This window comes from Garra rufa, chromosome 5 (genome assembly GCF_049309525.1).
Source record: "Garra rufa chromosome 5, GarRuf1.0, whole genome shotgun sequence".
In the NCBI taxonomy this organism is placed as follows: Eukaryota; Metazoa; Chordata; class Actinopteri; order Cypriniformes; family Cyprinidae; genus Garra; species Garra rufa.
Genome location: NC_133365.1, coordinates 45639558 through 45666337, shown reverse-complemented (window position 1 = coordinate 45666337; position 26780 = coordinate 45639558). Strand labels below are relative to the sequence as shown.

Here is a 26780-nt window from a genome sequence, read left to right as displayed (position 1 = left end):
TTCAAACATGAAAACTACCCTCTTGGGTCTGGTTCAGATGCTGAACGGGTCTCATTCACAGAAAGAACAGTTTCTCTGAGAGCTGGATGGCAGGCTCTGAATGGAGGTACTGGCCAGAGAGGAAGGCCAGTTTGTGGGCGTACTTGCATGGTGCAGGAACACGTATTGTTCCGGGCCAGTTCCAGTACAGGTGGCACATCTTGAAGGTCAACCTGTGTTAAAAAAAAAAAAAAAAAAGTAAATACTTAGTTGAATTAATAAAAATGTTCAAAAGTTTTCATACACTTGATTCTAAATACTGTGTGTTATCTAAATTCTTTGTTAACTATCACTTTTTTTAGTGATAGTTGGTCACGAGTCCCTGGTTTGTCCTGAACAGTTTAACTGCCCGCTGTTCTACAGAAAAATCCTTCAGGTCCCACAAATTTGTTGGTTTTTCAGCATTTTTGTGTATTTGAACCTTTTCTCAACAATGACTGTATGACTTAGAGATCAATCTTTTCACACTGAGGACAACTCAGGGACTCTTATGCAACTATTATAGAAGGTTCAAACGCTCACTGATGCTTTAAAATTATGCATTAAGTCAGGGGTATAAACTTTTGAACAGAATAAAGACATGTACATTGTATTGTATATATATATATATATTTTTAGTTAGTACCGCCCTTAAGAAGTTACAGAAGATACTACGTTACATGTTTCCCAGAAGAGAAAAGATAAATTGACCCTGATCTTCTAATTCAGGAGGTTTTCACCCTTTAGCTCTTAATGCATTGTTTCCTTCTGAAGGATCAGTGACTGTTTGAACATTTTTTTTACCAATTTCTGTGGATAAAATAGGTAAATATAGCCATTCAACATTAAATTGTCATCTTTTTAACATTTTTTTAATGTTAAACCCATTACAATAAATATTCTATTTAGTTTCTTTAACAGTAATGTTTTATATAGTATTATAGTTTCTATTTGTCAATATCGTCTCTTTTAGTTTGAATGAGAGCTGAGAGCTAGATTTTCTTGCGCTCATTACACACACATATATATACACACACACATACACCAAATCAATTTCTTACCTCTGTAAGTGGTCAGGGGTGAGGTTTGCTGTGTTGTACACTGCTATGTAATGAGTGGGCAGGCCGCAACCCTGTCGAATCGAATGTGCCATTAAGTAGAAGTCCACCCTGAAGAGAAGAGAAACATGTCAATTCATATAGCACATTTTATTTCCTCTCGCTAATGCACTTGACTAGATCTCATTTCTGCAAAGCTTTGCACATCTAGTTGCTAAAGCCTTATATAGAATTCTATGCTGCATGTGGAGCACAAGCTTTAGCTCTTGTAAACCAACCAGTCTCTGTTTGTAACAGTGTGGTCCAATACGGTTCCTGGTGATGGTGTGCCGAAGTGGTTTGATCCATAGGAGTACAGGGTGGTGCTGATTCTTTTCTGCACCACGATGAAAGCCAGCTTTGGTTCGTAGTTAGGAATGGTCTCAAAGCATTTCAGAACCTGAGGGATCTCGTAAAGCTCCACGGTCTTCAGCTGGCCATCAGACACACCGTCACGATATATGACGATCTTTTCAGGGAAGGCGTGGTTCACCTGTTTGTAAAAAGTGGGTAAAAAACACCTCTCTACAACAATTCAGAGACACATAACATTTTGAAAAGGCTTTAACTATCATTTTCTATTTGGTGTAGAGCCTGTATTTTATCCGATTAAAGGGATAGTTCACCCAAAAATGAAAATTTGATGTTTATCTGCTTACCCCCAGGGCATCCAAGATGTAGGTGACTTTGTTTTCTCAGCAGAACACAAACGAAGATTTTTAACGAAAACCGGTGCAGTCTACCAGCCAAATAATATGAATGGATGGGCACCAAACCTTTAAAAGTAAACAAAAACATGCACAGACAAATCCAAATTACACCCTGCGACTCGTGACGATACATTGATGTCCTAAGACACGAAACGATCGTTTTTTGCGAGAAACAGAACAGTATTTATATCATTTTTTACCTTTGATACACAGCCACGTCCATCTGTCCTGAGCACGAGCTCATCATCCGGCTCGTGACATGTGAACGCGCTCTAGCGTAGAATACGCAAATGCCGGAAGCAATCTGTCGCATTGCAAACGACACTCATTATTTAGTGCACAGAGATTGTGGGTATAGCGGCTATTCAAAATGGTAATTACTTGCGCTTATCCTGATTGTTCAAACCGATTTAAAGCAAAAAGATTACGTTTGCTTGCGCAAACTCACCCGGGACTTTTCACCGATTTCCCCTTACGGCGTTTGCGTATTCTACGCCAGAGCGCGTTCACATGTCACGAGCCGGATGATAAGCTCATGCTCAGGACAAATGGATGTGGCTGTGTATCAAAGGTAAAAAATGATATAAATACTGTTCTGTTTCTCGCAAAAACCGATCGTTTCGTGTCTTAGGACATCAATGTATCATCACGAGTCGCAGGGTGTAATTTGGATTTGTCTGTGCATGTTTTTGTTTACTTTTAAAGGTTTGGTGCTCATCCAGGTACATTACATGGCTGGCAGACTGCACCAGTTTTCGTTAAAAATCTTCGTTTGTGTTCTGCTGAGGAAACAAAGTCACCTACATCTTGGATGCCCTGGGGGTAAGCAGATAAACATTAAATTTTCATTTTTGGGTCAACTATCCCTTTAAGATTAAAGTTTACATGAACTCGTCATTACCTCATAGTATTTTTGCAGGGCAGCCAGCAGACAGACTCTGAAACCATTGATTATCTCCTCGTGAGGCATTTGGAAAGTAACTCTGGAGTACCATTTGGTCAGCATGCTAACAGGGACAATAAACACAAGGTTAGGCCTGATTCACAGATCTCAAATCTGATGCATATTACAGCTCACACTGTTGGTGAAGCTAGTGTAAATTATGAGTTGCTTGACAATTAGTTTTATGCTACCAGTCAAAGGGTTTTGAACAGTAAGATTTGTAATGTTTTTTAAAGAGGTCTCTTCTGCTCACAAAGCCTGCTTTTATTTTATCCGAAGTATAGCAAAAACAGCACAATATTGAAATATTATATTATTTAAAAGAACAATCTGAATATTTTTTAATGTAATTTATTATTATAAATATTGATAATAATACCAATAATAATACATGCTTATTGAAGAGCAAATTAGCATTTTAGAATGATTTCTGAACAATAACATGACACTAAAGTCTGCAGTAATGATGCTGAAAATGTAGCTTTGATCACAGAAATAAAATACTTTTTAAAATTCATTAAAATATAGAAGTTATTTTAAATAGTAAAATATTTTAAAATGTTACTCTGTTTGCTGATCAAATAAATGCAGGCTTGGTGAGCAGAAGAGACTTCCTTAAAAATACAAATTTTGCTGTTCAAAAACTTCTGACTAGTAGTGTTAGCTACGATTCTATTAGTAGACATCAGCTACTACACTGAATCTATTTTTGGGGCAATATCTGAAATTTGCTTAAAATTAAAATTTACAATATCTATTTTCAAAATGCATGTCATAGATGCCACTGTGTTCAGCAGAACTTTATCCATGCATGTTACATTTTTAAATGTATTTTTTTTTTAAAACAGATGCCTTAATTCAGCAAGGACAATTTGATAAAGAATTGATTTTGTAAGATTATATTATTACAATTTTTTTTTTCTTTTCTTAAATGCTGTTCTTTTGAACTATTAAACGACCAACCATCAAAGAATTCTAAAAAGTAATATATTTTAAAGAATAATGCGAAAGATTTTAAATTGTAATATTTCACAACAACTTTTTTACTGTATTTTTGATCAAATAAATGCAGCCTTGGTGAGCATAAGAGTCTTCTGAACATTTGTTTTGGGTGGTTTTAATTTACCTGTTGAGACTTGCCACAAAACCCATGACAGATCTGCTCTTCTTGCTTACATCATGATGAACATCCACTCCAATCACCATCAGGTATTTCTGTTCAAACAGAACAGTTCAGTGAGTTAGAAGTTATCCCTTTATTTAATACCATTTGCTGAAATTTATTTGCTGCAACAATCAAAACCATTCTGAAAAAAATAATGCATTAAGTAAACTTTTGTATGCCTTTTTATCATGCATTACCTCATATTTCATCTATTACAGGTTATTTGTGAACTTGTGAACAAATATAATTAAAGTTTGAAAAACAAGTTATTTATAAAGACTTATGCGATTTTAATATTAATTATATTTTAATGTTCTCCCACCAGCTCAAAGACTGTTAATGAGTGTGGCTGCTGGTGTAAGGGAAAAAGTCTCTTCATAAATGTGTGGGAACAGAGGTTTATACTTCAAAAGAAAGTCAAGATGTCAACCCAGGAATAAATATTGAAACTTGATAATCAATGTGTAAAAAAAAAAATAAACATTACAATTTAAGAGAAAATGGATCACACGTAGATATCGTATATCAGGTCCCACTGTGCAGTGACCATTTTCAGGTTCATTCCTGATACTCTGTATTTACTTAAGCATTTTTTAATCAAGAGTGACATACAGTATGGAAACTCCAGGGCCACCCGTGGGGAAAAAGGTCTGATTAGCACACACTCACCAGAGGAACATTTACCGTCCACAGCTCTCCTCCCAGTTTGCAGTTAATCTGCAGAAGAATCTTTTGAGCAATGCTGCGGAGCTTCTGTGGCTGGGAGATGGTCCGCACATTAATGGCCTAGGAAGAGATTCAAACATGATAGGAAATGTCATGCATGATATGAAATGTAATATAAATATTTCCTGCTTGCCACAATTAGGTGAGGCAAAAAACATGGCTGTTGAAAACTGCCATCACAGGAATAAATGGCATTTTAAAACACAAATAGTATTACAATATCATTGTTTTTAATCAAATAAACTTAATTCAAAAACATTAAAATAAAACCTTTACAGACCCCAATTTTTGAACAGTAGTGTATGTGTTACATAAACAGCAACTGAACTATGAAATGCAAAGAAATTGTGTTCAATGAAACCTGTGATGGTACGGGACTCTGGATGCAGCAGAGCTTTTTGATCGCGCTGTACAGGTCATCTCTGTTTCCGGTCATAATGCAGACAACCAGCTGCACACGGGGCTGAAAAACAGGAGAGACAATATACTATTGTATTTAGATACAGGTGCATCTTAATAAGTTAGAATCTTGTGGAAAAGTTCATTTGAGTAATTCAACCCAAATTGTGAAACTCGTGTATTAAATTCAAAGCACACAGACTCAAGTAGTGTAAGTCTTTGGTTCTTTTAATTGTGATGATTTGGCTCACACTTAACAGAAACCCACCAATTCACCATTCAGTTCATCTCAAATTAGAATACTTCATAAGACCAATAAAAAACATTTTTAGTGAACTGTTGGCCTTCTGGAAAGTATGTTTATTTACTGTAAATGTACTCAATACTTGGTAGGGGCTCCCTTTGCTTTAATTACTGCCTCAATTCGGTGTGGCATGGAGGTGATCAGTCTGTGGCACTGCTGAGGTGGTATGGAAGCCCAGGTTTCTTTGACAGTGGCCTTCAGCTCATCTGCATTTTTTGGTCTTGTTTCTCATTTTCCTCTTGACAATACCCCATAGATTCCTTTTTGGGTTTCGGGCCTAGTGAGTTTGCTCAACAGTCAAGCACACCAACACCATGGTAATTTAACCAACTTTTGGTGCTTTTGGCAGTGTAGGCAGGTGCCAAATCCTGCTGGAAAATGAAATCAGCATCTATAAAAAGCTGGTCATCAGAAGGAGTGTTCTTGAATCTATTTTGCTTGACAAGCCTCTCAAGGCTGCAGTTCTCTCAGTTGGTTGTGCATCTTTTCCTTCCACACTTTTTCCTTCCACTCAACTTTCTGTTAACATGCTTGGATACGGCACTCTGTGAACAGCCAGCTTCTTTGGCAATAAATGTTTGTGGCTTACCCTGCTTGTAAAGGGTGTCAATGAAGGGTGTCTGGACAACTGTCAGATCAGCAGTCTTCCCCATGATTGTGTAGCCTAGTGAACCAAACTGAGAGACCATTTTGAAGGCTCAGGAACCTTTGCAAGTGTTTTGAGTTGATTAGCTGATTGACATGTCACCATATTCTAATTTGTTGAGATAGTGAATTGGTAGGTTTGTGTTAAATGTGAGCCAAAATCATCACAATTAAAAAAAAACAACGACTTAAACTACCTCAGTCTGTGTGCACTGAATCTATTTAATACACAAGTTTCACAATTTGAGTTGAATTACTGAAATAAATGAACTTTTCCATGACATTCTAATTTATTGAGATGCACCTGTAATACCCCAATGGACTACAAAGCCAAAAGAACCATGGCCCATAGTGAGAATAGTAAAATTTTCAAAGCTTTCTCTCTGTGTAGGTTACTTCCCCACCTCACTGGTGAGTTGAGAGTGAATGCTCTTCACAAAGGTCTCGGTTCGATCATCCCGTAGCTCTACACGGATGGGCCGCTCGATTCTCATGCCCAGTGGTCCGGCTACCCTTGTAAAAGTGCTCACCAGCTCCTCGGCCTGATCAGTTGCTCGTCGGGGGTAGAAAACAGCCCAGCAGTTCAGAGGCACCTGACAGAAATCAATTACAAGACAAATTGAGAGATAGGCCTACATTAGAGCAATGTGAGAGAATGAGAGATTGGGGCTATAAGAGTAATTTCATAGTCCAACTATGTATTTTTGATTTACTAAAACAAACCAGCTCATAAGAGTCCAGCTATACATTTCTGATTCACTAAAATAAACAGTCTCATACTGTAAGAGTCATTCTGTTCAGGAATCAGACTACAATAGTGCAGATGTATGATTTTAAGTCACTAAAACAAACTGGATCATAACAGTGATTTAGTTCAGAAATTCTATTCAGTGTTTTTTCCCAAAAAATGCAGAATCAAAATGTTCATGATATTTATGCTAAACGTTCCCAAGTTTAAAACATGAAATATTCTTTTCTACACTTCTGAAACACCTGGGTTTGAATTGTGTGAAGTCACGATTCTCATTAACATACCCATTACACTTACATTCATTCATGTCTGTCGATTATTCACAAGAGTGATACTACTATAGAAAGACCATTTTTGATGCAAACAACAATATAAAAATCTAAAAACTGCATTTATGATCATCATTGCCTGTAGAGCCCTATGATTTTGGTGATGACAAAATCATGGAATCCAGTCATAAAAATAGAATGTACTGTATAACGTGGAATGTCATGGAATTTGACAAATTTTGAATGAATAAATTAACAGTAGGTCAATACACACAAAATGTGATATGTGCGAATATTAAGCTGCAAAAATACTACTTAAATATGACTCCTGCATGACATGTGTGAATGAATGGCACTCATGCATAGTTTCGTTTACTACACTGAAGCACGAGTGACGCTCGCAGTGTTTTCAGCCTCTGCTGCCTCAAACTATGCTTTTTTACTTAACATGCTTTTTTCTTAACTGTTTATTCCTGTTAGAAGCATAATAAAGCATATGTTCTCTATATTCTAATTATTTAAAAAATATATAATTTTCTTTATAATTGTTAGGAAGGTCAATTCACTTTGGCGTTTTCACTAAAATTCCCGTTATAATCAATAACAGTTTACACTGCTCAACAAGGAGGATGTTTAACATTGTGTTTTCACTGTGTTAGTAATGATGACAGTATTTGTGAGATTGCAGAAATTATGTTGTATGCTGCAGCATTTGATGTAAAGGGAGTAGTTTTAAATATAATGCTATTTTCATTAGTTAATCTTGAGGGCTGTTCTAGTTAAAATGTATTAAACGTTTGAAAGAGTTCCACATGCAATGCTCATTTAATATGCAAAGATGTTAGCTAATCATAAGCCGCTTTTCCACTATCGGGCCGAACCGTTCTCAATGCTTAACCGTTCTGTTCCGTGCCGATCCGGGCCAGTCAGCACAGATACGGTTTGATTTTCCACTGTGGTGCAGATAACGGAACTCTTTGGAATGTAAATACAAATGCGTCAAATCGTTGCCTTGGTAACGCAAGAGTAGACAGCCCCGCTTCTACTGTTATTGTCCTTTTGGACGCGATATGTATGTTTGAGTTTTTTATTTTTTCCCGGCACTGTTTTGAACTTTTCTTAATGCTCTTCTCTGCAAGACACTGCGCTATAATTTTAAAAACTTTTCGTTTCTCTTTGCACCCTCCAGCTGTTGTTGAATTTTTCTTTCTGTCCAAATATCAATATTAGAGCAAATGTTTCATCCACAGACCAAACTGTCTCAGGCTCAGCCATTTATATTTATATTTACCGTATCTGCTTACTGCGCATCCGCTTAGCCATAGACAGAGCCATAGAGAAACTGGTAGCCAGGCAACAGCGTGGCGACGTCATGCACACGCATTTTACCAGCCCGGTTCAGCACGGTTGTCTAACCGTGCCGAGAATTCCGGGCCGAGAACGGTTTGTAATCGTTCCGTGCCGTACCAGGCTCAGGTGGAAACACAACTGGAACTGTACCCAACTGTTCTAAGAACGGTTCGGCCCGATAGTGGAAAAGCGGCTATAGCAGTGTGCATTTACACTTAAGCAGACATGCTCCTTCCAACAGAGCTTTCAAATCAGAGGGCTAAGTTCAGGGTACAAAATGACCATTTATATCCAAATTAATACCATTTCTAATGAACAATATTAAGATAAGTGCACCTAAGGAAACATTATACAATAATTTTGAAAATGCATTTCATGACCCCTTTACTACACATTAGTGGTGTGCCTCTAACAAAATGTGTGAATTCAATCCACACATTTTTTTCACTCAAGCCAAACAAGGCTGTTCTCTTTGCACAGTGTGAGACCTCAAGTCTTTGAAAATATGTAGGTTCTGCAGTCCACCTCCTCTGATCAGTCTGACATGTGGCCGCAGCACGTGGGCACTCTCCCGCAAACCAATGACTCACAGTGATTTTGTTCAAACACCCTACGCTGTGTCCGAGCTCTCTGATTGTGTTGACTCACAGTGCTGATGGAGGGGTCTCGAACCACCTCTCTGGACCAGTCTACTGATGGAGATGTTACAAAAGATGCTGAATGCAAGCAGATGGTTTCACTGGGCAGAGTTCTTCCTTGAGTCTGTGTGGAAACAAACCGTTCAAGTAATCCAAGTTAGCTACAAACACAGCAATGTATGCAAATCAATACAGCTATTACAATTAAAGAATTACTCCACTTTCAGAATTAAAATTTCCTGATAATTTACTCCATGAAGATATTTTGTAAATTTAACTTAATTTTTTATTAGTAATATGCATTGCTATGAAATTCAATTTGGACAACTTTAAAGGCAATTTTCTCAATATAACATTTTTTATGCACCCTCAGATTCCGGATTTTCAAATCTCAGCCATATATTGACCTTTCAGATGATGCATAAATCTCAATTTAAAATTGAACCTTGTGACTGGTTTTGTGGTCCACGGTCACATATTTCTAGTTCGGTGCTGATGGAGGACCTGATGGAGCAATGTATGCACCTAAGGCACAAACAGTTTTCTGAACTACACTCTCACGTATAGCATGGAGGTGCGTGTTTCCATTCTCACCACTAGAATCTCCTGGCTGATGCTGAGGCCCCAGCGTGCCAGCTCTGAGACAGCTTCATTATTGCTGTTGATGTTGTGCAGCAGTTGTTTGAGACTCTGGGTGTGTTGCTCGGCTCCCACATTGATGTGCATGGTCAGATCCTAAAACACAAGACGGACAGTTCGAAATAACCCTGAACAGTTTCCAAAATAAAGAGTTCACCCACTTGATTCAGTTTGAGACTGTAAATGATTCGCACCTTCATGGCTTTGAAGTCTTTCCTCATTTTTTCAGGAATGCCAGTCATGAAGGAGAGTTCTGGCAGGAGCAGGATTTCACCTGTTATAACCTGTTATGAAAGAGATCAGGGCCCGCAAAACATTCACAAACATTTTATCATACCACTAAGAAGTCTCCTTAATAGAACTAGAAGTTTTTAGCTAAGAGTTTTCTCTTAAAACCTGTTCACAAAGCTGCCGAGACAAACCTTTACTAAGGGATAGAGAGAAGTCTTAAGCTAGGAGTAAAGGTGGGGTTGACCTTGTTGCTATAAAAGATCTCAGCATGCTTACTAACCATGCACACAGTGATTGGCTGATAGGGAAGGGGTCTCTGTCAGAGATTTATTCATAGAAATATTGTAGAGTGTAATATTTTGTCGCCACATTCAATTAAAAGGTTTAAAAATAAAAATGTTGCCACAATCAAATAAAGATTTTAAAATACAGGCTAAGTGTCACTAATTAGACAAGTATATGTTCAGCTAATTGTCAGCCTCGTAAACAATTAGCGGATATGCATATAAACAGTCTTTTAATTAACAGAGTAGAATAAACTGGACACAAGAGCAGCTTACTGCCCAACTTGTTAATGAAAACAAGGATATAATCAAAGGAAAATTTAGAGTTGGGATAACCTACAAAACCAATAAAGTGTGCAAATTATAAGCCATTATAGCTCTGCTGAAAAAAAAAACATAGAAACCATCACAGAATTTTTAATGGTTTTAATGGTAACTATACGTTGGTCTCTACTAGTAATTGATCATCTTCTGGCTTGTTAAAACCACTAAATCTTAATGGAACATGTCTTAAAACACACTTCAGTAAACCAATTTTATTTTTTTTGATTTTGGTCTTAGTGACTTACAGTAGGAGTCCTCTTCACTAATCCCTTTTTTTTTTTTTTTACAGATTTAGGGGTAGTTTTAGCACTAAAACACTGTGTAAAATACTTTTATACTCTTGTGAAAAAGTCCTTAATTAAGGACTGACACACCCATTACTTTTACTTTACTATGTTTAAATTGTGTTAAGATGTTTTGTGAATATGGGCCCAGATTCACATCTGAGTATCTAGTAAAGTAAACTTACAATATAATTAATCAGTAAATGAATTTTACAATTAGATTATTTTAATGCTTCAAAAAAGTCACTTTATGCTTACCATTTATTTGACCAAAAATACAATAAAAACAGCAACATATTTTGAAATATTACAGCTTGTAGAAAATAACTATATTTTAAAACGTAATTTATTCCTGTGATGAAAAAGGTGCTGCCTAATATTTTAGATAGTTTAGAAAGTTTAAAAGAACAGCATCTATTTGAAATGTCATAAACATTTACAGTCACTTTTGATCAATTTAATGCTAAAAAAACCCAGATTAAATGTTAAATGCAAACCCTGTCTACTATTTATTTGGCCAAACAAACTACCGTTAAAGCACAACACCCAATGGCGCCACTAGATGACAGCACGGAGTGTGAATTCAGTCAAGCCCATGCTATTCAAACCACCACTGACTGACATGCAGCTGTCACAGTCATTTCTAAAGCTTTTTAATAAGTCATAACATAAACAAACAGAACAGCACCGCCTTCAATTCTAGAAATCCTGATAAGCACTATTTCACCTTTCCTCCTGGTTTGGACCTCTCTTTTGGACGATGGATGAGCAGGGGTTGGTCGAGTTCCTTTATGGTAATGCCATAGTTCTTCCTGTGCATAATAACAAAAAAGCTAATTACAAACACTGACAAAACAAAAAATAATGTGTCACTTTAAACTAGCATATATATGTCTCTGCCATTATAAGGAGCTATAATTGATGCATGCATGAACTTTCACAATGTCATTTGCATTTTATAATCCGGTTAATACGGTCCAGTTGTTATCTTTTTTACATGCATTCAGGTCTTAAATCAGAGAAGCGGCAGATGAACCTGTAGTAATCGACAAACGTGGTCACGGTTCCGTCGGCCAAGGTGAAAGTGTCTTTGGGAGATTTGGACCACTCGATGTCATCGATACGGTAAGTGCGGTTATTATAGCGTGTGATCACGATTGAACCGACAAACTCCTTTGTGCATTCGTCCTGAAAGCTCTCTCGACTTCCTTGGTAAATCAGGTTCCTGCAGCAGACAAACAAAGGTTAGTCAGAGTTGAACAAATTTGCACTAATTTTGGCAAATTGTTTATATCGTAAATTTTAGCCAAAAAATTGCATGCATTCAAAATATTTTATATAGACGAACTCTAGTCCAAAACCTAGTGGGCTGCATTGCTGTCTACACACTGACAGTGATTAAATCTAGGGATGCACCGATCATGATTTACATGGCCGATTCCGATGCCGATTTTTTACAAGCAAGCTAGCCGATTCCGATATCCGATTTTTTCAAAAACAATAAGTTATGCAAGTAAACAACATAAACAACATGTTTAATTAGTATTTAACAGGCCAAACTGGCTTTGGTTATTGAATCAATAGCATCTGACATCTGAAATTAAATAAATAAAAAAATATTAAATTAAATACAGTTTAATAAGTAAAACATGCTTTTAGTAAAGTAAAACAGTAAGTCAACAGGCATTTTAATGTAAAATAATAATAATCATTCTTAACAGAACAGACTTTTATTTTTGGCTTTTCAAAAGTAAAGCAATGCTTTTTTTTTTTTTTTTTTTTTTTACAAAAAGAAGCATCTCAGCTTTGTCACAAGTGAGTCTGTTTCTTTTTTCATCTGTCACGTGAGAAGCTGAGCTGAACAAACGTTTGCTGTCTGCGCTTGTGCAGGGCGAGGACAGGTACGCTCACGCAACTTCAGCGAGCACAGGAAAGCGGCTGTCCTTTGCAGACATTGCAGATTGCAATCTTCACGTCCTGCTCACAGATTTAAAAAAACCTCCACACAAGTGACATGTTTCTGAATGAATCGAATGCCGTGGCCCACGTACAAAAACCGGCCGGGATAAAAACAAAAACCGGCCGGTTGAGATTTATGGCCGGTCAACCGGTGCATCCCTAATTAAATCACTAGAGATCAGAGAATCTCTGAGCTCCTGCATTCTACTCCAAATCAGATGACGCTGTCTGCACTTCCATTCCTAGTCATTGCATTGTTATGCTGCTTATTTTCAGAAAGTTGAGCTCTGCTAAATTGTCACATCAGCAATGGCCTCTCCCAATTCGTACTGAAAATGAATGTTAAGGCAGCTTTTTAATTAAATGGAATTTCAGATGCAGGCCATTTTATTATTATATTATTTATTATTTAAATTAAATTATTTTTTGGTGTCAGCACCAAATGCTACCTGATGACCAAAACAGAGCAATTAAAAGTCCAATGACACACAATAAACAAATTCTGAAGGAACTGTTAGAAAAACCATATAAGATCTTTCCATTTCAACCCAGTTTATGAAGCAATGATGCATTAATTCAAGAAGTGCACAGCATACCTAAAGTTTGGGAAAAAAAGTCCTTAATTAGATTTGGGGTTTTTTTTCTATCCATACCTCTCAATGAAATAATCCATTTCTCTCACCTCGTCTACTATATTAGATAATTATTTGACTGAGCTTGTGGCAAAGCATATTGCTATTGTCTTTGCTATGAAGGATACAAGCAATGCTCAATGCTACACTAGAATTTGGTTAAGTTTTTTAAAAATATACATCTTTTATATCTTAATAAATTAAAATTTTAAATTAATTAATACTATAATATACAAGAGAGAAAAGTTATAAGGTAGAGAAAAGTAAAAAAATATATATTAAAAGCATTAATAATTAATACTCTAACAATATATACTATAATAATAATAATAATAATAATAATAATAATAATATTATAACACTACTACTTCCACGATAACACCTGTAAAATTATTCTGATTAGAAAAAAAAACTGCTTTCTAGAATTTGGTAAATTATTTAAAAATATATACTTTTTTAAATACTATTTTAAAAATGTATTAATTAAAAATATATTTTAAAAAGAATGCAATTATTCATTTAATACTTTGTATTAATTAATACTATAGTAATATAAAACAGAGAAAAAATACTTTTATTAAAAGTATTATTAACTGATACTATAATAATATATACTACTACTACTACTACCACCACCATAACGCCAATAAAATGTTTCTGATTTGCACAAAAAAACCATGATGCTTTAATTAAATAAATATATTTTTTTTAAATGTAAAAAAAAAAATAATTAAAAAATATTTTATTATTTATATTATAATGATATAAAAAGCAGAACAAAGTAAAAATTTATTAAAAGTATTATTAATTAATACTATAATAATAATAAACCAGTCAAAAAGCTGAATGCTGTGCTAGAAATTTAAAAAATCTAAAAATGAACATTTATTTAATGTTTTCTTTTTACTTTTTCTCTAGATCAGCAACTCACTCGATTTTGGAACAGCTTTGGAGTGGAACAAAGCACACAATTGACAAAATGGCAATGACTTCATACACGTGAATGTGTCAGAAAGATTGATCAAACTCACATGACTTCCAGCACGGAGTCATTTCGCAGCACCTTATGCGAGACGTCCACGATGAGGTACAGACCACCATCGGTGTGCTTGATACTGGTGGAGTATCCAGGCCACACCTGAAGCCTGACGGATATGCATTAACCAACACAGTTAGGTACAAACAATCACAAGTATCCTGAACAGAGAATCAACATGCAAACCATTATTGCAAGTGGCACTGAAATGGTTCAAATGCGTTTGGTAATCACAGGTCAGGTGGAAAAATACCGAATCCTAAGTCCAGATTTATTCAGTGTGAAACCAAACATTGTGGAGCACAGCAATTTCGGTTGGATTGCAATCACAGACAATCAGGTCAGTGCAAAATACCTGTGTTTGCCGAGAATCACAACAGCGTTGGGGTCGTAATGGTTTCTGCCCACCAGCTTCAGCCCCAGTAATTTCATCACTCTAAAGTGGAGAGAAAGAATGAGAGGAAAGCAGCAGGAAAAGTGAGAGATGTCAGAGCTGACTGTCAACAAACCATTATAGCATAGACTTGTCTCATATGCACAGACAAAGTGGAGCAATACTCCACAGGGCTCAACGATATGGACTGTTTCACACCGCACACTCATGTGGCGTGTAAGCGAACAGCTTAACTACAACAGCAGGCTCATGTTGCATTTTCACACTGGCAGCGTTTCCTAAGCGTTTACCTTACTGAATGTTTGCTTTAATAATGGCCATACATCTTCAAATGCTTATTAGTAGTCAGCCATTGATAATTACTACACACTTGATTGCGGTGAAATCTAATTTAAATGAGGAGAGTGATCACATTTACATTGAAATGGTCATTAAAGGAATACTTTGATTTCAATACAAGTTAATTAACAGCACGTGGAAAATCCAGTTGTGTCACTGTTAACTATCAATTTTTACTGAAATAAAAAGTGACGCTGGACCACAAAACCAGTCTTTAGTAGCATGGGTATATTTGTAGCAATAGCCAAAAATACATGTTATGGGTCAAAATTATCGACTTTTCTTTTATGCCAAAAATCATTATATTTAAGTAAAGTATATTTAAGATATTAAGAAAAGGTCATGTTCATGAAGATATATTGTACATTTCTGACTGTAAATATATCAAACTTAATTTTTGATTAGTTATGTGCATTGCTAAGAACTTCATTTAGAATGTATACATTTCAATTTAAAAAAAATGACCCTTATGACTGGATTTGCGGTCCAGGGTCACAAATATACACTGCTGTTCAATAGTCTGGAATCAGACAAAATTTGACTTTTAATGTTTTTAAAATAAGTCTCTTATGCTCACCCAAGTTTCAATTATTTGATCAGAAATACAGAAAAACGTGGCTGTGTATCAAAGGTAAAAAATGATATAAATACCGTTCAGTTTCTCAAAAAAATATTGTTTTGTGTCTTAGGACATCAATGTATCGTCACGAGCCGCAGGGTGTAATTTGGATTTGTCTGTGCATGTTTTTTGTTACTTTCAAAGGTTTGGTACCCATCCACTGCCATTAAATCACTAACGGACTGCACCGGTTTTCGTTAAAAATCTTTGTTTGTGTTCTGCTGAAGAAAGTCACCTACATCTTGGATGCCCTGGGGGTAAGCAAATAAACATCAAATTTTAATTTTTGGGTGAACTATCCCTTTAACATGAACAATACTACTGCAGCATTTATTAATCTTAATGTAAATTTTAGCATTTACTAATGCATTATCAAAATCACAAGTTGTGTTAGTTAACAGTAGTTAATGCACTTTAAACTAAAATGAACATGTATTTTTAACATCAACAAAGATGAATAAATAGTGTAATAATGTATTGTTCATTGTCCGTTCATATTAGTTACATTAACTAATGTTAACTAATGACACCTTACTGTAAAGTGTTACTAATTTTCTATTAGAAATAACCTTGCTTTTTGCCTTTTGAAATCTAAATACATTTTTGTGGTAATCATTATGCTGTCGAGTGAGTTTTAACTTGTATTAGACCCATAATATTGCTTTAACACAAAATGAAACCCACAGACTTCATTCCTCTTTGTGCTTTTACGTCACACAGTCCGTAATGCGATTACACTTATTTAATTCTCCAAAATTGCTTGATGACCCCACCATCTCCAATCTTCAACGGACGCTGTAGAGGGAAATGGAGTGAGGCAGACGCAGCTGAGCAGTCTCTCAGGAGCATGTTTTCACTCCTGGCTATCAGGAGCAAACAGGGTGTTCGGTCCCCATCGAGACCGCAGCTAATTGTAGATTTCAAACATGGTTGACTTCAGACAGGCCCAGTGCTGAGACTCCAGGACACCACATGAGGGAATCTGCTGAGTGATATGACTGCTAAGGGTTTTGTCTTACAAGAGAGGGAAGAATTATGTGTATGTCTGTAGCTGAGAGGGAAGAATTATGCCTACTGAAAACACTGGGAGAAATGTTACATTCTCTCTGAGTCAAAGCTTTGCTTTTTTTTTTTTAAATGTTCAATTTCAGTTTAGACTTACTGGTGCATATCTATGATATTTTTTTAAATTACTATTTTTTTATTATCATTTCAGCATAGTTTTCATCCCTTATAATAGCACTACATATTGCTCTCTCTGTCTGTCACACTACACTTTATAAGAAACTTGAGACTGCCATTATATGACTGACAGACTTTGAGTTAAAAAACGTTTTGTTTGTGTTCTACTGAAGAAACAAAGTCACCTACATCTTGGATGCCCAGGAGGTAAGCAGATAAACATCAAATTTTAGTGTATTCTGTGGCACATTACCATCAAAAACAGACTAATCCACTGCGTTCTCAATGTCTCTAATGTCGGGATGAAAAAAAAAAAGAAAACTCTTGTGTTGACTTTTACATACAACTACAAACACCTGCATCGCTTATGAGACTTTTTAGACGTTTAGGTTTTTTAGAGATTAAAAAAAAACAGGAGTGAATGGATTTTTGGTCTCATTGTGGGGTGGTTGTGTTCACACACTGCTAAGACACATTTATATGCAAACACCATGTAAAAAGTGAATTTTGCTTCCAATGTCCCTTTTATTAATGTTAAAATAGCAAATAGTTTCTTTACTTTTGACTGCATTTTTGATCAAATAAATGCAGCCTATAAGAGTGCGCATAAGAGATTTCTTTCAAAATCAAAGAAAAAAAAATCTTGCCGACCCCGAACCATTGACCGCTAAATGACCTCTTATAAGTGACTAACCTTGACGTAACAATGTAGTTCACTCTTTCATTTAAGGCGAATGATTCTTCTCATGCATTCAATGTCATAACCATTTCTGACTCACCTGTTTTTGCAGTTCCGTTTCCATAAATGTTCTAGATGAATGAGGGAAGGAGCGTTGCATTGTGAACACTACATTACGTCTACGTAATACATCAAACTCTTATTTCAACCCATTAGTGAAGTCATACATTAATGAAAGAGAGAACATTTGTTTGTTCTCAGAAGAGGACATTTCAAACAATGGAAGTGAAAAACAGGAAGAACAAATTACAAACACATCTGATCTGTGGTTTCTTGAGAATCCTTGTTATTATACATGGAGAGTACAAACCTCCTTAGGACCACATTGTAGAACGGGATACACAGATCAGAGCTGGGCGGCAGAATCTTCGTCAACTGGATCTTGATGTCTATCTCTTGATTATCGGTTTTTCTCTCAGCTTTGAGATGAACAACCTGTTACACAGCAAAGCCAATGTAAATTTTGGCAATTAGGGATGTATAAAATGAAAAGCAACAACGTCTAACATGCACACAAACCTCTTCAAGACGTTTTGGCAGATAGAGGATGGATCCGTCAAAAGCCACCACCTCTCCAGTAGTAGGCCGATGTTCCTTCATCATACCGAAGCGCATACTGAGAGACTCAACGTTCGGGCTGAAATTCAATAGCTGATCATTAATGCCATTAATCATGTTTTCTCTAAAAAGATGCTGCTAATCATAATTATTCAATCAATACTGGTCAATATGATCTACTTTATTCCAACAGGCAGAGGCAAACGACATGTTCCCATTAAAAAATGCATAGGAAAAGGTGCACTAATTTATCTTCATACTTTGCTGGCTATTATTGATCTTCTTGAACAATCAATATTAGACATCATTAGCTCTGAACAATCAGGTAACGCCTTATGTTTATGTTTGTTTTCAATGGGATATATTCTAAGTGCACTACTGTGATTGTGATGTTAACTTATTTAAAATAATCAGGTAAAACTAAAAAAATTTGTACACATCTGGTCACATACAGTAAATTTAATATGGCATCAACCATAAGACTTAAAAACTACATTTGTAAGACTCACGTAAAAGTAACATGGTACTGAAACACAGCATCATTTTTGCAACAGATGGGGATGTAGTTTGATCCGATGGATACGGGACTGCCTTTGGTCCCCATTTTCTGCAGAGGCTCCCTGTAGAAACACATTGTAAAAGAGACACATTAGCCTGTACCAACTTGTTGGACTGATTCATTAATAAAAACAGCACCAATTTAACAAATCATTTCCAAATTAGTCAGAACTGATAACTCATAACTCAAATATGTAGCAAAATGATTCGTCATTTTCATAAATTTTTTTTTAAATTACTATACTTTTTAACCACAAATGCTTGTCTCGCACTAGCTCTGCGATGCGCGTTGTGTAATCAGGTTGGAAAAGTCGTACACGGTTAGTTCTTCATCTGTACTTTTCAGTTGAAAAGGGTAGAGTAGGGTGAAAAACTCCATCTCATTTTCTCCTCCAACTTCACAATGGCTTGCTTTACCTAAAAAAAAATGCTTGCTTTTGCCTTGCTTTACCTTTTTTTGTAAAGGGCATTTGACTTTTGTTGTATGTTCACTTAACTGGGTTGGCACTTCCTTCTGTGTCACATGAGCGTGATTATGTAATGCGTGAAGAAGAGCTAGTGCAAGATGAGCATTTGTGGTTAAAAAGTATAAAAATTTGAATTTTTCTTAGAAAACAAGCGTTTTGCTAAATAAGACCCTTATTCCTCAGCTGGGATTGTGTAAAGTCTTTTGAAGCTGCATTAAAACTGCACTTTGGACCTTCAACCCGTTGGGCACCATTGAAGTCCACTATATGGAAAAATATCCTTGAATGTTTTCCTCAAAAACTTAAATTTCTTTTTGACTAAAGAAAGAAAGACATGAACATCTTGGATGACATGGGCTATCAATAGAGAGTAAATTATCAAGAATGTTTTCCTTCTGAAAGTGAACTAATCCTTGCTTTAAATAATCCAAAATTACAAACAGGACAATAAATCACTGAAAGAGAATACATACTTCACCGTCTCAATTTTCACTTCAACTTTAGGGGGTGTTCCTGGAGGAACTGGGCTTTCTTCAGAGACAGAAGCAGTAGATTGCAAGGAGAACGGGGCAGCAGTTGGGGACACGGGGCCCGGTGGGCCAACTGGTCCACGACCCACACTCATATGAGGCAATGCTGCTCTGCCAGCACCAACAAATCCTCTGCCCAGGAAACTACAACCACACAAAGAAGAACTCAGTATCAGTAACTCAAGTATCAGCATTCAAATAAGCATCTTTTAAAATGACAGTTCACCCAAAAATTCTGAAAAAAAAAAAATGTGTCAACATATAGTCTCTCTCTCATGTCATTCTAAACCCATATGACATTCTTTCAATAGTGAAGCAAAATAAACTCCAAAAAGACAACTAAAGCCTATAAAATAATCATACAGGTAATACATATAACTAGCTGTCCGAAGCCATAAAACAGCTTTGAGTTGTTATTCACTTATCTTTTCCACTCTTCCAGAAGAAATTAAGTCATGCAGGTTTGGAGTGACATTCATTTTAGTTTGACCTATTATTTAACATGCAGAAAATCCAAGAAACTGGACTAAGAATACAAGCAAGAAACATCAATCCTGGGTGGTGCTGGAGAATATCACCTGATGGATTCTTCAAAGCGAGCTTCTTCTCTTTCTGGAGTCAGAGCAGCTACTCCAACGATGGTTGGCTTAGGCTGGACATCTGCCCCCAAATCACCTGCTGATCCTCGTCCTGGATTAAGACAGAAATAACAAAATACTATACAGACAAAAAGCAGAGTCATACTCGCAGAGAAATGCTAGTTTCACAATTAGACAAAATGCTCATTCATTAACTGAACTATAGGAGTTGACAATTAACATTTGGATAAAAAGACTTTAAATAACATGAAAAAATGCACATCCATATATACTAAAGCCCTATGATTTCTGTGATGCAGAAAACAAAGATGGAATTCAGTCATAAAAAATGGAATTTACTGTAATACGTGGAATATTATGGAATTTACAAATTTGGATGAATAACTCCAAAGAATTAAGTATTAAAATGTAATTAAACCATTAAAAGAGAAACCGCAAAAATTCAAATGGAAAACAAATTTTGGAAAATATAAAAATAAAATAAAAGGGAATTTTCAAAAAATTGTTATAAGTGAACAATAAAACAAATTTCATAGGGCCCTAAATGACACAACCCTTAGTAGGTAACTACAGTGAAATGTCAACAGACACTACGTTATTAAAAAATTAAACAGCATCCCATAAGCCCAAGTTTAATTAGGTTCAGAAGCTTTTTTTTCTATTTTTGTGGGAACTAACTGTTATTTGACAGCTTGTGTTGATTGTTGATTGGCAGATGTAGGTTAAGACAGTTGATTAAAGGGATTTCTCACCAAAAATGAAAATTCTGTCATTAATTATTCACCCTCATGTCGTTCCCAACCCGTAAGACCTTTGTTCACCTTCAGAACACAATTTAAGATATTTTTGATGAAATCTGAGGCCTTTCTGACCCTCTGTAGACAGCAAGGGTCCAACCACGGTCAAGGCACAGAAAGGTATTTAGGACATAGTTAAAATGTTCCATGTGACATCAGTAGTTTTACCATAATTTTAGAAGCTACAAGAATACTTTGTGTGCACAAATAATATAAAAACAATGACTTGACTGTTCTTCTCAGAGGATCAAAGAGCTCTCAGATTTAATTAAAAAAATCTTAAATTGTGTTCCAAAGATGAACAAAAGTCATATGGATTTGGAACGACATGAGGGTGAGGAATTAATGACAGAATTTTCATTTTTTGGTAAATTATCCCTTAAATCTGGAACCGGTGTATTAGGGACTCAAAAAAATCACGGTCACAATAAGCCATAGGGTGTTATAGTGCTGGAAAAGGTTGAAAGTCTTATCTTAAAATGTCATGTTTGTGTTGAGAAAATATATTCTTTAGCTAGTCAGTTGGCTGTCAAGTGCACCCAGAAAAAAGCAGAGGCTCCCCAAGAGTTGTGCGTAAGACACAGAAAGGTCACTGATTCAGATGCCAAGGACTATTTCAAGCTCTGTTTAAGTCCTTAAAAAGAAAAAAGCTCATAAATACAAGATTAATGGGCTTACTTTCATCATTTGTATTTACACTGCAGATTAAGTTTGTTTTCATTATTAGCTACTTGACCTTCCTCCTGTCTTCAGCAGTAAATTGCACGTCTAAGTGGTGACTATTCGGCATTGTTGGTGTTGCCAAGGATACAAGAATGATGGCGCACAATTTAATGCCCACTCCAATCAACCTAGCGCTGACATGAATAATAAAACAGGTATGAGTTTGATTAAATACAGTATACGACAGGGTTGACAAAGACGTGCTGCATTTATAATGGTACAGTACAGGCCCTGCCACTTATGATGGTAATATGCAGCTTTTTAAAAAACAATTGTTTAATCTCAGCCTGAATAAACGCGCAAACATGTTGGCATAAACGTATACAACCTTTCAAAAGTTTGGGGTTTTCTATTAAAAAACATTCTCTTATGCTCACCAAGGCTGTATTTATTTGATCAAAAACCACAGCAAAACTGTCATATTGTACAAGCGTTGTGGTACTCTTGTGAATGGCAGCGGAGATTGACACAGAAGAAAATAAATAGTTGAATAAAGTAGTTATTTTTGTTTTCTTTGCACACTCAAAAGTATTATCGTAGCTTTGTAAAATTAATGTTAAATCACTGATGTCACATGGACTATTTTAACATTGTCCTTACTACGTTTCTGGGCCTTGAACTTGGATGTGTTGCTGTCTATGCATGGTCAGACATCTCTTGGATTTCATCAAAAATGTCTTCATTTGTGTTCCAAAGATAAACAAAGGTCTTACAGGTGTGAAACAACATGAGCGTGGGTAATTATTGATAGAATATTCATTTTTGGGTGAACTATGCCTTTACAGTTTTTTTTAATTGGTTTGGCACTGTTTTCACAAGCAATTGGTACATTTTCAAAACTACTAGTACTTATATCACAACAGATCATCAAAAGTGCACTTTTTTCAAACATTTAAGCATATTTTCAATTGTGTTAGTACAATACACATAATCACAAAATATCCTTTTCGCTACACAAAATACGTGTTTCATCTAAATAAATGTTTCATTCACAGTAACTGCCTTTCATAATGTTATCACTATCAAAGTTTTGATTTGCATCTCTTATCATTCAGTTGAATACATTTGTCTGTCATTTAATTCAACTGATCTTAATGTTTAATCAATGAATCATTCATTATGTCCATGCATTTTCAACTTGACTGATTGTTGTCTGGTCATTTGTAAGTTACAAATTGCTGAGTTTTCAATCAAGAAATACTAATTACTAATTGTTTCCCCTGATGATCACAATTAGTTACCATATAAGTAGAACTGTGTTTGAGACTTTGCACTGTTCAATAGGTGAATAAATATATTTTGCTTATGTAAATATACATTGCCTGGCCAAAAAAAAAGTTTCCACCAAAAAAAAGGCCATACACTCTAATATTTCGTTGCACCACCTTTAGATTTGATTACGGCACGCATTCGCTGTGGCAATGTTTTGATAAGCTTCTGCAGTGTCACAAGATTTATTTCCATCCAGTGTTGCATTAATTTTTCACCAAGATCTTGCATTGATGATGGTAGAGTCTGAGCCTTCTCCAGCACATCCCAAAGATTCTCAATGGGGTTAAGGTCTGGAATCTGTGGTGGCCAATCCATGTGTGGAAATTATGTCTCATGCTCCTTGAACCAATCTTTCACAATTTGAGCCCGATGAATCCTGGCATTGTCATCTTGGAATATGCCCATGCCCAGTGGCGCCGCTAAGAGGGGGAAAGTTAGGACAATTCTGAGGGCCCACGCTTTTTAGGGGCCCCCAGAGATCTGCTTTGGTGTGGTAGGGGGGCCCAACCTCATATTTTGTCATAGGGCCCAAAATTGCGAGCAGCGCCCCTGCCCGTGCCATCAGGGAAGAAAAATCCATTGCTGGAATAACCTGGTCACTCAGTATATTCAGGTAGTCAGCTGACCTCATTCTTTGAGCACATACTGTTGCTGAACCTAGACTTGACCAATAGCAGCAACCCCAGATCATAGCACTTAAATCCAGGTAGCGACATTTTTTTTTTTTTTTTTTTTTGGCCAAGCAGTGTATTTGGCTTATGTATATGACTTATGTAAATGATGAGTGTTTTTTTTAAATCCTTTTTCGTGTGTGTGTGTGTGTGTTTGTGTGTATATATATATATATATATATATATATATATATTTTTTTTTTTTTTTTTTGTCTGAACATAAGTGTAATATTTGCTATGTAAATTTTACAGTTCAGTTACCCTCATTCGGCACCAAGGACAATTTGAAACGCTTACCTTGTATTATTTGCTCCTGAATGAAATGATTGGTAAAAGTACTAAGCTGAAAAAAGAACTTACTGTTTTGTTTGGGTGATTAAAGCAAATGTTCTCAATATATATCACAATGATCTTGTGTTCTGAAACAATGATTAAGTGGAATGAAAATATGTCCAAATACAATGAAATCATGACATCAGATTTGAAAGAATGACTAGTGGTGTTACAAATGTGATCAGTTTAAAGTTTTGTACTAAGAGATTTGAAAATGCACACTTTACTTATGAAAATAGTACCAAACCAATTAAAAAAAACTGTAAGTCTTTCCCGAAAATCTGAAGTTACCTATATATACAACGAAAGCTTTTCATTGTTTTCTCTTACATACCAATAGGTGTAGATCCTCTCCCCCATGTCTTTCCCGGCTCAATGCCCAGGCCCCTGAACATGGACACCAGCGATGACCCCGGCCCAGGAGCTTCAACCTAAAAGAAAGCCAAGCCTGATTTATTGCATAAATCTATCGCCAAATCAAATGTGTTTATCTGAAACTTGTATAACAATAAATACTTCTTTCCTGAAATTTGGTGACACAAATATTCATTCAGAACCATTCGGAAATAAAGACTGTTTGAAATAAAACCTGAATCGTGATGTGGCTTAGTGCGATTATCAAATCAAAAAGGTGACAATTTAATTGAATAAATATATGCGCTCTGTGTTTCAGACTGAAGAATGGCACCGTGTTCTTTTACGTCAGCAGCTAATTATCCACTGGTGTCTGTTTTTTATTTTATTTTACATTATTTTAAATATTCTATTTATTTATAGTAAAATATTACAACAGTATTTTTTGTTATTTTGTGTCAATTAAGTAATTTTATTTTATTTATTTTTTTACTACTAATAACAATTTAATTTTACAGCCATATTGATATATAACAAAAAAAAAAAATAATAATAATAATCCGTGACCGTGGACTACAAAATCTTAAGTCTTAAATCTTAAATCCAGTCTTAAGTAGCACAGGTATATTCTTAGCAATAGCCAAAAATACGTTGTATTGGTCAAAATTATCAATTTTTTATGCCAAAAATCATTAGGATATTAAGTAAAGATCATGTTCCATGAAGATATTTTGTAAATTTTCTACCGTAAATATATAAAAACTTAATTTTTGATTAGTAATATGTATTGCTGACAAAATTCTAAAGGTGATTTTTTTCAGAATTTTAATTTTTTTTTTGCACCCTAATTTCAGATTTTCAAATAGTTGTATCTCAGCCAAATGTCCTATCCCAACAAACCATACATCAATGGAATGCTTATTTATTCAGCTTTAGATGTTATATAAATTTCAATTTCAAAAAACGGACCCTTATGACTGATTTTGTGGTCCAGGGTCACAAATCACATTTTAAATTGCAATCAAAATTTTTATTCGAAAATGCAGCCCTAACCATTACCTTGGCAATCGCTGGAGCCACCTCTGTTTGCAGCTCAGGCATCTTTTCCTGTACATCTGATTTTTCGATGGCCAGGGTAGGAAATGGTCCCACAGCAGCACCTCTCCCCATCCCGACAGTGGGCTCAGGAGTGGGAAGCAAAAAACCTCGGGCTCTTCCAAAAGCTCCCTCTTCTATTGGTATTCGCACTCCTCTAGGAATGCCCACCGGAGGCTCACTCACAGGCTGAATTATTCCTCTCCCAAACCGCACAGGCATTTCTCCAGGTACGCCTAAGGCTCTACCTCGTCCTGGAAGAGGTTCATCTCTAGGCAGAATGAGACCTCGTCCCAGTCGGGGCTGGTCTGGCGGTTGACCCTGATCTTCCGCTGGCTGCATCCACGGTATGCGTGTGACCCCTGGGGGACCAGGATGAGGTGGTCGTCTTGGATCCATTTCTTCCTCTGTTGCACTTCAATGCAACTGACAAAAACAAAGCACAGAGATCAATGAAGGTTTTCTTGACATGTCTGTCTACCACATTAACAAAGGATTGTAGAACATTAAAGCAATAACCCTAATCCTATCCTTGGGGCATTTTGATATTGATCATAAGAGTAAATTTCACTGCACTTTTCCTTGCGCACAACACATGCAATAAATAAATGCGTCAATGTGTTTTAACACTTCTGCCAAATATAGGCACTGAAGCACAAGAAACATGATTTAGCTCTCCCATAATATAACTTTAATAACTGCAATCGAGGCTAATGTCATTTTTGCAAACATTTAATGTAACGTTAGTCAGATATTCAAGTTCGTTAACGTTATCTCAGTCGACACGAACACGTGTCTGTCTGACAGCGTCTAAAACAATAGCTGAGATTATTTCACAATTTAAATTGGATGTTTAAATAAAAATTAATTACATTTTTAGATTGCTATGAGAAGATGACATTACTTACGTGTATTTAGTACTTCGTTGGCTTTTGGATGTCGACCGTAAAGTTTAATACGTAACGTTAACCAGACAGCCCGCGAAGTCAAATTGCTCTGATTATTCGACAGTATGACAAACGCAGTAACAACAAAACTATTCTACTCGATTATTTTTTAGAAATAAATCAGGTTGACGCGTGATTAAAGTCGTAAAATTGGTGTAAATGTACCTGAAAAGGCGCTGCGACTTCAGTTGGACGATGA

General features: G+C 35.9%; 1 protein-coding gene across 1 annotated transcript; it reads right to left on the bottom strand.

The window, feature by feature from the left end:
* piwil2 (piwi-like RNA-mediated gene silencing 2) lies at window positions 1-26033 on the bottom strand. Its single transcript, XM_073840282.1, has 22 exons — window positions 25599-26033; window positions 24520-24616; window positions 20369-20480; window positions 19734-19934; window positions 18745-18855; window positions 18197-18314; window positions 17988-18112; window positions 14760-14840; window positions 14400-14513; window positions 11814-12002; window positions 11505-11589; window positions 9849-9938; window positions 9610-9750; window positions 9026-9139; window positions 6412-6600; window positions 5021-5122; window positions 4603-4719; window positions 3895-3983; window positions 2727-2832; window positions 1355-1608; window positions 1080-1187; window positions 1-212 (listed from the first exon to the last, which is right to left on the bottom strand). Exons 1-22 carry the CDS (start codon window positions 26031-26033, stop codon window positions 56-58), a joined length of 3135 nt encoding a protein of 1044 aa, XP_073696383.1. The 3' UTR covers window positions 1-55.
* Between the last annotated feature and the right edge of the window lie 747 nt (window positions 26034-26780).